This window comes from Botrytis cinerea, chromosome 9 (assembly GCF_000143535.2).
Source record: "Botrytis cinerea B05.10 chromosome 9, complete sequence".
Lineage (NCBI taxonomy): Eukaryota > Fungi > Ascomycota > Leotiomycetes > Helotiales > Sclerotiniaceae > Botrytis > Botrytis cinerea.
Genome location: NC_037318.1, coordinates 606,958 through 624,200, shown reverse-complemented (window position 1 = coordinate 624,200; position 17,243 = coordinate 606,958). Strand labels below are relative to the sequence as shown.

General features: G+C 40.6%; 2 protein-coding genes across 2 annotated transcripts; both read right to left on the bottom strand.

Annotated features, from left to right (window-relative positions):
- Window positions 1-1,741: 1,741 nt before the first annotated feature.
- On the bottom strand, window positions 1,742-5,611 carry Bccry2. Its single transcript, XM_024694938.1, has 2 exons — window positions 3,687-5,611; window positions 1,742-3,601 (listed from the first exon to the last, which is right to left on the bottom strand). Exons 1-2 carry the CDS (start codon window positions 4,295-4,297, stop codon window positions 2,179-2,181), a joined length of 2,034 nt encoding a protein of 677 aa, XP_024550731.1. The 5' UTR covers window positions 4,298-5,611; the 3' UTR covers window positions 1,742-2,178.
- Window positions 5,612-14,254: 8,643 nt separating this feature from the next.
- Bchex4 lies at window positions 14,255-16,471 on the bottom strand. Its single transcript, XM_001553260.2, has 2 exons — window positions 16,128-16,471; window positions 14,255-16,072 (listed from the first exon to the last, which is right to left on the bottom strand). The coding sequence occupies exons 1-2, from the start codon at window positions 16,228-16,230 to the stop codon at window positions 14,565-14,567; spliced, it is 1,611 nt and encodes a 536-aa protein (XP_001553310.1). The 5' UTR covers window positions 16,231-16,471; the 3' UTR covers window positions 14,255-14,564.
- Window positions 16,472-17,243: the final 772 nt, after the last annotated feature.

Genomic DNA, 17,243 nt, shown 5'->3' with positions numbered 1-17,243 from the left:
ACTTCGCGAAAAGTTTGCGAAGTTATATTGTGTATGATGTTGCTGAGCTCGAGCTGGTGCTACTGGTTTCTACTTCTTCAATACACGTTGCAAAGAAGAGTCGAATGTAGACTAAAGTTAGTGTGAGAGTCGTCGCCACGTTGCCGACTTCTCTCGATGGTGCAGGTATCAAACCACGTTGGATTAATACTTGCGTAAGAACTGCCGCCACGTTGCCGTCGGTTCTTATTCACACAAGGGCAGGTATCAAACCACGATGGATTGATACAAGAGCTTGTGTCTCTTCAAAGAAATACCAACCTTAGTCACAAACACACGTTGCGCTTGAAATTAAGGTGCCAGGCTCCTGATCTGTGATATCACTGATCAGTGTTGGTATCACCATGGGGATGGTGAAGTCAATATAGTACTATGGTTCACACTGTTGTAATATTGCTTAGGGTTCTAAAAGCTAGGACTACGAAACGTATTGCTGTAGTGCCGAAAGGCGCTAGCGCAAGCGCTAGCACGGTCACATGATCCCTATCCCGACACTATACCTAGCCAACTCTACATAGTTAATAACATATGCATTCTACTAGTTTACTCTCTTAATTGTAAACAGGTTGATTGTTTGATTGATAAATTGATTAATTAATTTTGAGATTATTTAATTACATACATACATACTTTCTTTCGTTCTTTCTTTCCACTCGTTTGAATAAAAAAATATATTATAAGAATTATTAGAACCAACTCACTCTTTAATATATTGATTTATTGATATATAGGGTCTTTTATTAGATCTATATTGATATATTAATGTTTGTGCGAGTAACTTGGTGAAATAAGATGTAGATAGTTGAATAAGTGATAAGTATTTAGATTATAATATCTTTTGAACTTTTCGAGGTTTGAGAGGTGAGAGGTAAGAGGTAAGAGGTAATAAATAAGAAGTAATAATACGAGTACGGATTAATATCCGCGGAGGCGAAGAGATATAGAGTATATAAAAGAAGAAGGGGGGAAAAAAGAAAACAAACAACTATATATACATACATACAAATATACAAACAATCATATATACAAACATACTAAATTTCCAAGACTCTCCACTAAACTCTAAACTCTAAACTCTAAACTCTAGACTCTAGACTCTAAAAACCAATCAACTCTCATATTTATAAAATTATTACAACTACAACTACAACTACTATTAAAACTACAATCAAAACCACAATCAAAACCCACAACTAAAGATCTTCACGCCATCAAAGTAATTACATTACCTTTCCCTTTTTCCCTTTCCCTTTTTCCCTTTCCCTTTTTCCCTTTCCCTTTTTCGAATTTCTAAATCTCTAAATTTCTAACCTCTCAAAGTTCCGAAATCTTCAAGATTAATAGAAAAGAAAAGAAAAGAAAAGAAAAGAAAAGAAAAGAAAAGAAAAGAAAAGAGAGAAGATTGAAGAATAGAGATAAACAAAGTGATAGGATAAAGATAGAAGATAAACGGGTATTTGAAGAAAGAAGAAGAAGAAGAAGAAGAAGAAAATGATTAAAAACAGAATACAGGGGTGGAATATGAGGATACAGGTAGAGTCCTTCAGAATAAAGAAGGAGAGGTAATTGGAGAATACGAGAGGGAATGCAGGGATGGAAAATCAAATTTACCGAGATCAACACTGATATCATTTACATCTACTAAAAAACTTAAGAGTAATATTGATATAAAGAGGAGCAACGCTACTAATTCTAGTAGCTATGTATTTATTTAATTCCTTCTTTCTTTTTTCATTATACTACCGAAAAATCAATATTATAAATAGCAACGCGCACGAAAATCAAAACGTATGCGAATTGCTTGCAACTCATTTGTACGATTCACCTGTCTGAACCACTAATTACTCTCCAAATCCATCCTCCTATGCAAGTCATATTATAAGCGAAAGCCATAATTGCAAGTACCCCCGTCCTACCCATTATTCACCGTCCCAAGGTATAAGCCATAGCCACCGACCGTATTTACCAAAATTCTCAACCATAATTACCACTGTCAACCCAATGACATCCATTTATTACGTTGTCATGTCTATGTCTTCGTGTATCCGTGATCGTATTCGTAATCGTGTTCGTGTCCATGTTCATGCCCATGTCTCGCTGCGCAATTATAGGCGTACGCCATAATGGGAACCGTTTTTCTTACTCATTATCCGCCGCAGCCTCTCTCTCCTTATCCATCATTCCTGTTCTCAATTCACTTCCAGAACCTCTACCACCTCTATATAATCTTCGAGCTTGGTGAAACCCTCGGTCTCCTCTTCCACCGTGGAATCCACCTCGTCCTTGATCCCCAGGACCCGATCTTCTACCCATCCATCTATCCCCACCATGAGGTCTATATGGAGGTCTACCTCTGCCACCACCTCTACCACCTCCCCCACCTCTGCCTCTATTGATCTTAAAGTCAATCCTCTTTAATGGGTTCGTGACCATCTCAGTATCTGCAATGCCCAACTCTTCTTTCTTCTCTTGATCATTAATAGTCCAAGCCTGAAATATTTGACCTAGTTCATCCACGCCCCGTAACTCATCAACCCAAGCAAGAACGTATTCAGCCTTAGGGTCGTAATCAAAAGCTTGTTTGACAGGGTTAAAAATCCGATCGTTGCCTCGAGGATCATTCCCAACTCCGGCGACATATTGCCAATTACCCCAATTTGAGCTGACATCATAATCAACCAACATACATTCGTACCACTCTGCGCCGATTCTCCAATCAATGTAAAGATGTTTCGCAAGGAATGAAGCGACATTTTGACGAGCGCGGTTGCTAGTATAACCTGTGTGATAACATTCTCTCTGTGAAGCATCAATGAATCCCATTCCAGTTGTACCATTTAGAAATCTCTCAATAATCTCTTGTATTTGTTCTTTTGAAACCCCATCTCTTGGTGAATCTAGTCTACTCCACTTTGAGTGTGCGTTTTCTTCATCCTTAAATCCACCCAATTGGAAAAGCTTGGGTCCAAATTTACGAGTGCAGAGACGCATGTAATCTCTCCACAGAAGTTCGAAACGTACACCATAAGTGCCCTCGTTTTCACCCTTGCCATATCCCTCGAGATCTTTGTACCGGTTGTCAGAATCGGAACCATTCTCGAAGATGGACATGGAAGAATGAATCTGACGTGAAGTAATTGAGCCAAGGGCAAGGTATGCTGAAAGCTTTGTAGAGAAATCAGTACCCATAAGCCCATTGCGACTAGATTTGTAAGCGTTAATTGAGCCAGAAGTAATTAAGTGTTCGAGTCGCTCTTGCGCATGAGATTCACCACCGGTAAAAGGATGTACCGACAATGAATTCTCCGGGTAGGATGGAGGATTTTTGATTAGAGGTTGCGCATTGATTGGTTTGAGAAGTGCACTCTCGATCTCCTCGTAATTTGTCGGAATCGCAAATGGAGAATGTTGGGTGGGGACGTCGGTAGGGAAGGGTGGCAATGAATTCTTTTCAGGCTTTGGTAAAGCTGGACGGGGCGCTTCGCGGAGGGGTTCAACACTCTTGCGATAAGTCGTATACACATCGGGGAGATCTTTTGGATCCTTGAATGGAATATCTCGACTAAATTGAAATCAGTAAAATTCTGGGGGAGGGGGGGGGGGGGGGGGGGGTGGAAATTGGGTGATGGATGGGTGTAAGAACATACTCGTCAATTAAATATTTCTCGTCTTGCCACAATTGAAAGTCAACGCCGGCCTTATCGCAAATTTTCTCTGTTGAGCGCTCTTCTCGTTTCTCCTCTACTCCTTCTTCGGAAGTCATCCACACTGCAGAAACTTTGCTGCCGCCTGTTTTTTGGAACCCTTCGATTAGATCCTTCACCACCTCATCAACCATACCCACCCTAATGGCCAATCCACTCTCGATCTTCTCGAGACCACCTTTCAGATCCCAAACACTTTCCGCTAGGAACTTCGCTCTGTGAGGACCACATCTCCAGAATGCGCCGATTTGACTTCGGGCCTCTGGGTACGGACTCTTGCATCCATCTGTGGTGATAAATCCAGAGACTTCGATTTGTTGTGCGGCAAAAACATAGAGTGGGAGGAGATGGGTGAATCCATGATCCTTGTTATCAACGAGAGAATGCAGGACCGGATTATCGCCCACTCGCAGGTCCCGGCGCATGAGATAAATCAAAATGTTGGAGTGCGACATCTTTGCAATTGTGGCAATTTGTTGATGTCTTTGTTTGCGAGAGATGGAAGAGGTAGTCAAATCAAGAATTGATTTAGTAGTGGAACAGAGGCGAATCATGGAAAGATCCGGGGGAGAGGGCCGCCCAGTGGTATGAGATCCGACCGATTCACCCCACAGGTCCTGAGTCAAGGACAAATCAAGCGTTTGGAATATGTCTTGCAGAAGCTTAGGGCAGGAGTGGGGTTTTGTGATGGATATTGAATTTTCGACGGACCAAAGTTTAAAAGTGGCAGAGGAGCAGCGATTGTACTCTTCTATCCGCAGAGAGTGGTAGAAAGTCAGACCATGGAGGGAATTGGACGTTGGACGAGGGAGAAAGAGTCTGGGCTGGCAGGGAAAAGGAGGATGGAGTATGGAGAAACAAGGACAGCCGAGTCCGAATATGAGACTTGATTGGCCGTCACAAGAAGATGGGATGAAATGAATGATCAATCAACACACACAACATTCACCGATTTGGCATGAATGAATGGATGGATGGATGGATGGGTGGGTGGATGGATAAATGGATGTACCGAAAATTCCCATCAAAACAATTCAAATCAATTCAATTCACCAGAGACCATGATCAAGAGGGAATCGCCATGTACCGAAGAAGAAGGATCGGTCTGTGTAAAGGAAAAGTTAATGGAAACAGACGCAAGCGATGAAAGTAAAAGAAGAAAGGCGGTTAGTTCTTCAGGTTTGGGAGCACCTAGTACTTTATCTACGCGTGGTCTGGGAGTTCCCTTGATCAACTCATCGGCACCCGATTCGTTTGCTTTCTTTTTCTTTCTTTTCTTCTTCTGGAGAAGATTTCGGGCATCGAAATCCTCTTCCTGGGCGAGTGTGGAGTGAGCGGCAGAGAGAGTGTCAGAAATGGTCAATGTGGTGTACCTAGGACTCTATTTGTGTTGTGATGGACTGTGTTGTGTTGACGCGTGCATATGTTGCCAACCCGACGATATGTTGGTAGGGGGGCAGTGTGCCGGCACGTCGTAGGTAGGTTGTTTTTGGGACGGCTCGATGGATGGATGCATGTGTAGATGGGGGGGATGAGTGGGTGGATGGATGCATGAATGGATGGATGAATATATCGCGTCCAACATGAAGGCGCCATTCATTCTTCCATTGCTTGCGTTGATCATTCTTTCCCTCGCCCCATCGTGAATTCTTTCCTTCCATCGTGATGGAGAGGAAAGGCCGAGTGCATCCATGCCCAAGTAGTGTTAATGACATTTTACCTCGTGAACCTCTTTTCCCTCTTTTACCTCTTTCTCTCTTTTTCCCTCTTCTCTGCCACTTAGAATGGCCCGATGTTCCTGTGCAAAGATGGAGAGCTGCCGTTCTTGGGCTGCTAAAATGATCGATGGAGGTTGGTGTTTGCTTGTCAAAAGACGATGCTCAAAACTATCGTCGTAGTGTAAGGATCGCCCCACTTTATCCATCGTGTTCAGGAACCAGCCTTGCCAGATGCGGTTAAATCCGATCCCAGCTTTGGCGATGGAAATCGGCTTTGATCAATCAAATCACTCGAATGGGTTTCTGCTTGACGCTGCTTTAGACAATCACCCTGCACTCTTTCTCTTGACCCTTCACTCTGCATTTCTCTCTTCGCTCTCTTTCTCATGTCAGCCTTCACTCTGTAGTAAGTAAGCATCGATCAATCTCCACTCTTCACTCTTCACTCTTCACTCTTCACTCTTCACTCTTCACTCTTCACTCTTCACTCTTCACTCTTCACTCTTCACTCAGCATCAAGTACCTATCTACCAACCTCTCAACGACTTTCCTCCGACATACGTGTACACTCCCTTGTAATATCCATTAACTGATCAGACGTCTCATAAATGCATCCGACCTGTCTCATCAACACATCTCTTGCAGATATCCCCCCCCCTACAGTATCTCATCCGATCCCACTGCATCTAATCTACATCCCATCCACATCCTCAACCACATCACTCCCTTCCATTCCCGATGGAAAGGGTCCATGACATCCCACCAGATCTCAAGTCGGGAGATGTCTCTATCCACGATATCTCTGTGCCACCATCCATCATCCATCCCACCCCTTGCTCCTTGGCATCCCTCCGAACCCGTTCCAGCCAGCACAACGCATCTCACTCCTTCCTCCTTCATGCAGCAATGTCCATTACACCGTGCCACCACCATCAAAACCGTAAGCATGTCATTTGAGCATTTACGATTCCTCTGCCGGACCCCTCCCCCTTCTCCTCCCCCTCTCACGAATCTCGTTTATCTCATCCCGAAACCATCCATCCAGATCCATCCATCCAGATCCATCCATCCAATTCGGAGATATACACATATCCCCCTCGCATCTACACTATCAAAGCCCCAAAAGACGATTCAACCTCAGGTGATCACTCAACATCTGCAAGACGGTGGAGTACAGCACACCAATGCAACACCGTTCCAGATCGTGTCCTCGGTATCTTGCATTAGTTTCATGTTGAAGCTTTCTTTAAAGTTAGTCGATGATTTCATTAACGATCAACTAAGTTAAGTCTCCCCGAGCTATTTTTTAGATTTTATTTTATTTTAAAAAAAAATAAAAAATTCAACGTCAAGGCGTATCAAGGAACATCAAGGCACATCAAGGCACATCAAGGCACATCAAAACACAGGCACGCTTGACAAAAGAAAAGAAACTTACTTACATTCATCCCATTCAATTCAATAGAAGTGAGAGAAAGAAAGAAAGAAAGTATTCCTCCTTCAATCAGGGAGAGGCACATTCGATGAATAATTAATAATCCGCCGTCAACTCTCTTGAAATCACATTTATATCACATCACATCACATCACATCACATCACATCGAATCAAATCAAATCAAATCAAATCAAATCAAATCAAATCAAATCAAATCAAATCAAATCAAATCAAATCAAATCAAATCAAATCAAATCAAATCAAATCAAATCAAATCAAATCAAATCAAATCAAATCAAATCAAATCAAATCATTCAGATTCAAATCGTTAGTCATACCATGACCTACCATTCTACTAACTTTTTATACTTCTCACCCAACTATTCATTCATTGGTTCAAAGAGAACTTCATCTTCCTATCCCGAATTTCACCTCGTATTCTATCCCGGGATCGACTTTCGTTCCGAAATCTATGCCGAATGCGATGCCGAATGTTATCCCGAAAACTCTACTTTGATTTCCTGTTTTTCTCCCCGTCTTCTTTCCACTTTATATCGTATAATCTTGTACAATAGATATACCATATCTTACCACAACATCAAAATAAATTACAAGAAACTCGTATGTGTGTACATACATACATACATCCTCCCCAAACCCCTCCCAAAAACCCAATCTCAACACCCACACCCAGCCAAACCAAGTCAAACCAGATCTTTCACTTTCCATTTTCCACCAACTATTTTACTTTTAAGTTATTCACAAAACTCAATCATTTGATTTGTGTTAGTAGCACTTTCATTCCTCGAAGTTTTTTCTTTTTTTTTTCTTTGTGTATTTGTATTTGCATTTCGTCTTATCTTGGGTTCTATCTTGGATTCTTGGATTCTTGGCCCTCGCAAAAATAGTGGGAAGATGGTCAAAAGATGATGGAAAGATAATTGTGTGATGGTTTATGAAGAAAGGAGGGGAGGGGAGGAGAAGCGAGGTGAGATGAGGAGAGGTGGGGTGTATAATGTATAATGTATATATGTGATGCGTATACATATGATGTATATATATGATGTATATATATGATGTATATATATGATGTATATATATGATGTATATATATGATGTATATGTATAATATAATCTAATATAATCCAGATTAAAACAAAACACATCACTTCTCCCACCTTCCTTCTTTCTTTCTTAAATTAATAAGTAATGAAGTAGTCGCTATAGTTGTAGTTATGTAGCGTAGTATTTACTACCGCACATTCGTTCCACACTGGAAAAGTAAATGTACATATGATGGATGTGCTGTGCTGTACTGTGCTGTGATGAATAAATAAATAAAATAAATAATAATGTTCATCTCACAATATGATTACGTATCTATCTACCTATTTATTTACCTTACTCCTACTCTCTTCCTAGATATCTTCACGAAAGTATGGGAGTATTTGCTTGGTGTGAGATTGGTATTTGTGTTATTGTGTTATGTTTATTATGTATGTGCCTATGTATGTGTACCTAGGTATTTATGTATGTATGTATGTATTGGGTCAAACTGGCTTAAAGGATTGGATTGGATTGGATTGGATTGGATTGGATTGAATCAGATGATAAAGAATAGACTAGGGAGTTTTATACGTATGTATATATTTCTTTATTTATATGGTACGATAATAGAATGGATAATAGGTAGATAGATAAATAGATAAATAGATAAATAGATAAATAGATAAATAGATAAATAGATAAATAGATAAATAGATAAATAGATAAATAGATAAATAGATAAATAGATAAATAGATAAATAGATACTTCTTTTATATAATCTATAATATATATAGATTGAGATATACGATGATATAGCATGCTTTGCTATACTATATTATAGTGCGAAATAAAGTAAAATAGTATAGTATAGTACAGTGTGTACTTTCTTGTAGTTTGTGATGGTGTATATATCTGTTTATCTATCTGTCTGCTAGGATTATGATGTATATCGAATGATGATAGAGTAATCGATTGTGTATATATATCTGATAGATCTGATATAATCTAGATAAATGAATTCTCCCCGATCGCGAGTTTCAATAGGAATACCACTTATAATTTATTAGTATGTAAAGAGAGAGGTTTTCATTATCACTCTACTCTTTATATATGTATTCGAGAAAAAAATGAAAAATGAAAAATCACAAACCAAAAGTTCAGAAGGAATAATAAGCTGTTCTGATTTCCAATTCCAACTATACTTATCTTTTACTTTGTTATCTCAACCTTTATCTCATTATTCTTATCATTATTATTCACTTAGCTCTCGAAAGCTAAAGTTACAAGATGTTGAATATGAGGGTTTGGGGTTAGTTATTTTTGTTTTGGATCTTGAATTATTTAAATTATTAGTAAAAAAGACAGACAGACAGATAGATGAGTAGTTAATTATTCGGTTAATGAGAAAGAAAGAAAGAAAGAAAGGGAGAAAGAAATGATTCAAATTGAAGTTATATATCATGCGTAAATCCATACATATATATATGTATTAGCCCAGCGAAACGAAATCTGAGTGTGAATTTGATTTGGTTGATTGGTTGTTGAGTTTCTGAATTGAATTCATATATTCATTCATTCGCTTATTCTCGTATCCCATTCATATCGCATTCATATTTCAAAATCATATATCTATCCTCCTCTCTCTTCTCTCTTTTCTCTTCTCAGAAATTGATAACGCGTAAAAAGAGAGGATAACAATAGTGATGGTAATGAGTGGGAATGTTTTGATAGTACTAGAAGGAGTAAGAAGAAGCTTAAATCGTATTGCTCGAAGTGGAGAGATGACTAGAAGGGATCAGGTTTTGATTTCGGTATAGGTTTATATTTTTGTTTGTGTTTGTGTTTACGTGGTGGTTGGTAGAGAGGATTTGTTCTTGGATTTGATTTGGATTTTAAGAAAGAGAGAGAGAGAGTATGTGTGTATGTATAGAATTGAAACTTATTAATAGAAAAATATCAGTATGAGTATCAAAATATGATACAGATTTAGAAAGGTCCGAAAGCTTTAGTCCTTTTTTTCTTCAATTTCTTCTCCTTTTTATTTTTCTCAAAGAAAAAAAAAAAAAATGGCTCCAGTTCGTCCTTGTCATCGATCGAGAGCGAAGATGAGATGAGATCAGATACCATGTAACTATTTTCAACTCGCGCCTAGAAAGAAATCTATACCAAAACCCCACACAGCTTGAGAAGAAATACATGCTCAGTTTACTTCACTCCACTTATCTCAACAAATCTTTTTTTTGTATCATTTTACCACGTTCGAAAGTCAATATATACATATATACATACATATATACATACAATGATTTTGAATCTCATCTTGATATCTGTGTGCAAAAGGGATTGTTTTCCTGGGAAGCATGTTGTTGGAATTTTGTGATATAGGTTCAAAGATTAATCATATTGTCATGAGAGTATTAACTCGAAAGATAGATATTGGTTATTTTCTGATCTGATACGATTTCGCGTATGTTGGAGCGTATGCTATGCAGGTAGTGTTTGAGGGTGTGTATACGTAGATATGTATGTATGTGAACTCAATACCTTTTTGGGGGGCCTTCAATGGTCATACACTGACCATGCTTTTTGGATATCAGACTCTAGGACTAGATTCTCGATGTGGGAGGGCGAGGGAGGAGGGAATTAGAGGAGTGAAGTGGATTTCTGTATATAGACATACCTAGGTATCTTACTTTTCTCTGAGTGGCAAATCGCTGTGCTATGCTGTGCTCGACTGGGCTGGGCTGGGCTGTGGATAGATATCCCATCTTGGAATCTGAATATATATATATGTGTATTACAACAAGAACTTTCTTATAAATAGCTAGTAATTAGTACTTGATTCATGATGTTATACTTTATTACCATTTGTTATCTATATTCCTTACTAATTTACTTGATTCCCTGATGGCATTCGGATTCAGACTCGGACTCGGACTCGGACTCGGATTCGGACAGTTAGCGATCGACTTTTCCTTTTCTTATTCTGAGGGAGAGAGGAGAGGGGGGGGGAGAGATTCTTGGGTGATGAAGTTGTGAGGTAGCTATGGCGTATAGGAAATCTGGAGCTGAGATGGGAGATTGGGGATTAGCTTGATAGGATCGGATGGTTCTGCACTTTTGTATGAGTGCCTTAGAAAGACAGAAACATAAACCAATATCAATACCCTCCCCACAGCTTCCAAATTGTCAATTCCAATTACTTCAACAGGAGGCATATAGATATTTAGATCCTTAAAATTCTGTGTGCTGTAGAGACCGAATTGTACTGGAGATTCGAGGGTAGATAGAAAGGTAGGGAAGGATTGTGTCTTTGATTCCTGGGTTTTTTGTTATAGGTGGAGATACATATGTTTAGATTGATCTGAAGTGTACGGGAGGTTGCAAGATATACTTTGTTGTTAAGTAGGTAGGTAGGTAGAAAGGTAGGTGTCTGTATGAGTAGGATACGAAAGATGTAGCGCCCACAATTTGCGTAGGTCCTGTATGTTTAATTGTATTCTATCTAAAGAGCTAGCTATGTACAGGAGATAGTAGACCTTATATAAGGTCTACTAGAAAGAGCGAGTCTCTTTCGCATTCGCTTAGGGCTTTAATATAGTAGCAATTGAAGTAAGCCATTCACTGCATTCACACAATAGGCATGTAGCTTCTCATATTCAGCAGGTATCGTTTTTCATCTCATTCTCATGAATGTATATGATACTAGATTTGATTTTCGTTTCTGAGCTTCTCAAGCTATTCAAATGGTCCATCGATTAGAATCCTCAACGCTTTTGGTCAAGTTCCTGAAGCCCCTTACATGCTTTGTGCTTTTTTGGCTTTTTGATTTGATGCAGACTATGTAATACATTGAATTCGAGTACGGCTCTTCATTCCCCGCGGCACTATTCTTTAGACAGTAGTCAAGAATCTTCAGCAATTTCAATGAAAATAAGAGATACTTAGGTATACTAGGGATAGTTGCCTATCCCAAAATGGACTTTGATATGGATTTGCCCAGTACAAATAGGATTTCGCGTCCTCATTTTGTTATGAATGAACGTTAAGTCTTCACCGTATTCACTACTTGAATATTCACCATCTAAAACTTGTACTTGAGCTATGTTGATACTAATTGGTGGATTCTCTTACGTTGGTCAATAGCCGTAGTTTTCATCTCGCAATAGAGTTGAATTATTGGGACTATAAATTGGTGACTTGTGTAGTTTGAAAGAATGAGAAGATGAATTTGTAATATCTAACTTTTGTTTATAGCAATTTTTTTCACTTCTGATATTGTACACTGTCTTATGCGCACTAGGAGTCCTTACAACAAGCACAACTTTGCTCTTCAAATTAGACAATCATTTAACTGATATCAAGCATATTAGAGGTACTTCATCACTCCATCATTCCATCCACGGAATATCACCCATCTTAGATCTCGACAAAGTCCCCATACACATCCCCGAACTCGGACCCTTCACCCTCTTCCACCCAGCCCTCATATTCACCAAATCCTGGACCGCAACCGACGAGCAACTACTCCAAGAAAATTCCCTAAACAAAGATTTCCCCATCCCAAAAGGTTGTTTTCCATACACTGTATGCTATTCCTGGAAGCTCCCCGAAAACGATGCTTCGCATTCAGAATCAGATTATGTGTAAAGACTCGGCTACAAATTCTTCCAAAAATCTCCATATGACTCATTCCTTAGGATAAAAACGGTTTCGAATCTCGACTTGTCGGATAAGGGAGTTTGTAAGCTTGTTGCTCATGTACTGTGTATACCAGTAGTGCAGGGAAATGTGGAGTTTCTGTATTATATCTTGCAATATGCGGCTCACTTCGTGTGTATACGATGTCCGAAACCTAAGAAATATTCAGGCACGCCACAGCCAGAGCATTTGCACTTCATGGAAGCATTATCTAAAGAGAAAAGCATCAAAGAGTCTACTATAATGAAAAATAACACCCACACAACCCCCCAAAAACCCCTAAAACTCCACCATCGAAGCGATCCAGATCCTCCCCTCGCAGACAACAACGTGATTCCCAATCTCAAAATTCTCACCCTAATCACAGCCGGCTGGAACCTCTACGCTAAATTTAGAAATATTCCTCCGCTCTCTACCTACGATTTCAAGATCCGACTCCAGTTTTCCGCCATCTAAGCCGACGAGCACGTTAGCGTCGCGAGTTTCATACGGGATTGGAAAGTACAGTGGTCCCTTGAATTTCGCAGGAATGTGCTAAGAAAACATCGCTGTGGGTATGAGTATCTATATCGGGATACGCATGCACGAGAGCTGGTGGAGTTTATCGAGAGAGTTGTTCCAGAGGGGGGAGAGACTTTTGTTTTTTCAGGTGTTTATAAAGAGGTGGTTGATACGGGGGGGGGTTTCTGTGCTTTTGTTGAAGGAAAGGAGATGGAAGAGGGAAAGGGAAAGGGAAAGGGAGAAGGAACGGGGATTCTGGATTGAAAGAAAGGATGGGCTCGGCGTGAAACAAAAAGAGGAACAGGAAAGACAAGTTTGGACTGCAGGTCCGAATGAGGTGTATCTCGATCATAATGGGGAGTATGTGGATACGGAGAGTGAATAGAGCTGGTTCATTATGAAAGAGAAGAGTGAAGCGTTGAGTGGATGTAGGAATTGCTGTCTTCCGGTTTGTTGTCAGGTGAGATGGAGGTGGAATGGCGTGTTTGTGAGGATTGTTGTTTGAGAGAGTGGGATGGGGGGGATGGGGGGAGTTGCGGAGTGGGTATGGAGTTTGAAGGTGAGGGGGGCTGGGTAGTGATCTTGGAGGTGAGGTGAGGGGGGCTGGGTAGTGAATACTGGAGAGGGGGGTATGGGGCTGTTGATAGTGAGTAGTAGACTGAGATGTAACGGAAATACGTGTCATGTTTGTGTGTATCTTTGAGGGCTTTTCCACGAGTTGTATCGACTACGTTTTCCTTTTTGTTCCTAAAAGTCAAACACAGTTTTTGCAGACAGTCTAACTTGCATGAGATCAGTATAACATAGCTAAGCGACTCCAAATTTTTCAACTCACATCGTCGAGTTTTTCAAGTAGTTCGAGATTCGGATACCATTTCTTAGGTACTGAGAATTTGGTAGATGAAAGTAAACCCGCAGCCCGTAGGGTCGTATTTGCACGCTGGCTGGAGCTAGCTATAGACGAATAGACCGTGGCGTGCTATTCCAACCTAGGAAACAGGGGCAGATAAAAGTGCCGAAGTAGATGCAACTGAACCCCGAAGCGTAACCTTAAAGGAACCCGGTGACAAATTCCCTCACCGCGAATAGGCTTAGTACAGACCCGAGTGAGAACGCGAGACGAGGCTTTCAAAATTGACATCCACAAGTTGTCTGTTCAGTGTTTTGGCGCATTGCATTTTCTACACGTAAAATTTAACTTTTAATTTCTTTTAATTTCGTGAATATTGTTTAAGATAAGAGTAGTGGCCCACCGGAAAATGCTCATCCAGGTATTTATCCATCCAAACTCCATGCTCATGCTCATGCTCATATTCATCCCATACTCATGCATGCATAAGTTTATAAAAAACATCCAAGAAACTCCAATCCAAACTTCTGTTCACAGGATCCACTCTTCTTTTTCCTCGCCCATGTCCTAATATCTAACCACCTCATCGTGTTCAGCCAGTGCCCCTCCAATATTACTCTCCTTCTTGTCCCCACTACTACCCAAACTCTTTCTCTCATCCGACTCCACTGCGCCGATTCTTTCTGCCTCGAAATATCTAGCAGGCCTCTTTCTACTAATCGCATCTGCATCCTTGAATACCAATATACTTCCATTTTCTCTAAACAGTCTATCAATATCTTCCAATGTTCTATCACTTGTCTCGGGATAGAAAAAGTAAACAATTGGTACAAATGAGGCATTGAAAATCGTCCATATGATGTAGAATTTCCATCTTAAAGACTCAATTCCAATTGGCGTAATTTCCACCACCATGAAATTGAAGATCCAATTGGTGGCAGTTCCAAGTGCAGCACCTTTAGTACGCATAGCGAGAGAATTGATCTCGGTAGGATAGAGCCAGGGAACACCTTGCCAACCGAAACCGAAAAAAAGGTAATAGACGAAGAAAAATGCGACAGAGGCAGAAGCGACTTCTTTTTGATGAGCATAGCCTTCTAATTCGTTGAAACGGAGTAGAACAGTAATGAGCAGGTAACAGATTGCTTGACCAGCGGCTGCATAAATCATGAGGTTTCTTCTACCCCATCGCTCTACATTCGGGATGGCGAGAAGCGAAGCGGCAAGGTAAGACACACTATTGCAAGCGGCGAGAAGTCTTGCAAGTGTGTTGGAGAGACCGACGGAGGAAATTAAGACGGTGGGAAGATAGTAAGAGGTAACGTTGATACCACTAAGTTGTTGCATGGCTTGAGTTCCACAACCTAGGACGAGACGACGGATAGTTGAAGTTCCAGCTTCTCCGGTTCGGCCACGGAGGAGATCAAACCAGGAAACTCCATGTGCTTCTTCGTATTCAACGGCGTAGATGATATCATTCACGTCGCTACTTACACGATCGTCTGTGATATCGAGATCTTCGAGATCAGCAATGATTTGACGACCTTCATCAATCTTTCCGTGGGCGATCAACCAACGTGGGGATTCTGGAAGCCAGGGGACAGTGACGAACAGGATAATGATGAAGATCAATTGGAAGGCGAGTGGGAATCTCCAAGTGACTGGACCGGAAAGGAAAGAGAATCCGTATGTAACCCAGTTACTGAGAGAGAAACCAGCGATGTTGAGAATCATTTCGATAACGACGAGTTTACCTCGAAGACTAGCTTTCGAAGTTTCGGATTGCCACACAGGTGCCGTGGATGTATTCATACCATTACCGATACCAGCTATAATTCTTCCCGTGATCATCGTGGGTACATCGAATGCTGCGATTTGAAGGATAGCGCCAATGGTCATAATGCTTGTTCCCCATAGAATGGACTTTTTACGACCGAGTCTTTCACCAAAGATGACGGCTGCGATGGCTCCTACGAAACAACCGATATCGTAAAGAGCAGTAATTGTTCCAACCAAAGCGGTTTTGCCATTGAGATTGAGAGTGTTGAGGAAATCCTCAGTGACGATGACACCACCTGGACTCGGTTAGAAAAAATGGTAACGAAGGGGCACAACAGACATAGTACATACCAAAAACACCTTGATCATAACCGAACAAAGTCATATCTGTTGCACAAGCAACCGTGACCCAGAATGTGAGCCATCCTCCCCTCATACCAAACCAAGGAGCCATATTTCTTTTGAGAAGATCCGTGCGAAGAATATAGATTTACATGCAGTACAAAAAAAGTTCAAACCCAGTAATACAAAATATCATCTGATAATGAGAGAATGAATCGAAAAAAAACCTCTTGCCAACAAGGGGAATAATCAACCCTTATATAATACCAACCAACAAACAGGACAACATGTGTGGAGAGGGCGAATACCAATGACTCGCAGAAGTCTGAGAGATTCAAGCAGGAACATTAATCAGGATTCCAAGCAGGAACCAAGATCATCCCTCTCCCAACAACGTGACCAAGATTATACCCCATAATACCTTGGTATGTACCCCCGGATCTACTATTCGGGTAGCGATTAACACGTCACTCTGTAGGTACAGAAAGATCCGAACCTTATAATGGGGGAATACGGAGTGCCGAGTGGTCAAGCTCAGAGCAACGCGTAGAAAAGCTGTTGGTTGTTCAGGCCCCAGCAAATCAGCAAACATGGGGTGTACCTTGGACGGTGTGTCTTCGGCTGTTAAGGATGTTATAGAAATTGGCCGCTCGGTGTATTTGTGGAACTCACTCAGACTTCGAAGTTTGTTTCAGCGTGGCCATAATAAGCTCACTTGGCCTATTTAAGCATTAGTGGTAGAAGAAATGGAAGAAATGGAAACTCTCTAATGGAAGCGAAAGTTTAAAAGCATGAATTGGGAGCAACTTTCGGATGGAGTTAACCCTGCTTTTCATCTTCTGGAGTCGAGATATTATGTCATCGAGCAGATGAAAAGTATATGCGGCGGGGTGAAGATGGAGACTCCAGAATTGGTCTGATAGCATACGCACAATGTATGTTGGGGTGCATTGCCATCTCCTGTTTGACGGCTTCATTATTCGGCGTAATTTTGGGTTGGCAATGCACCATCGTCTGTTTATAGTAAATTCATGTTGAATAATGAATTGATGAACTGATAAGCATGGAGTGTATATGTAGAATTATGTATATAATCTCAGGGGCAAATGAATGAATGGATGGATG

Coding starts and splice junctions, on each gene's coding strand:
- Bchex4 (XM_001553260.2), bottom strand. CDS start 16,230: ATGGCTCCTTGGTTTGGTATGAGGGGAGGATGGCTCACATTCTGGGTC. Junction 16,073..16,127: donor TTATGATCAAGGTGTTTTTG/GTATGTACTATG, acceptor AACCGAGTCCAG/GTGGTGTCATCGTCACTGAG.
- Bccry2 (XM_024694938.1), bottom strand. CDS start 4,297: ATGATTCGCCTCTGTTCCACTACTAAATCAATTCTTGATTTGACTACC. Junction 3,602..3,686: donor GAGAAATATTTAATTGACGA/GTATGTTCTTAC, acceptor ATTTCAATTTAG/TCGAGATATTCCATTCAAGG.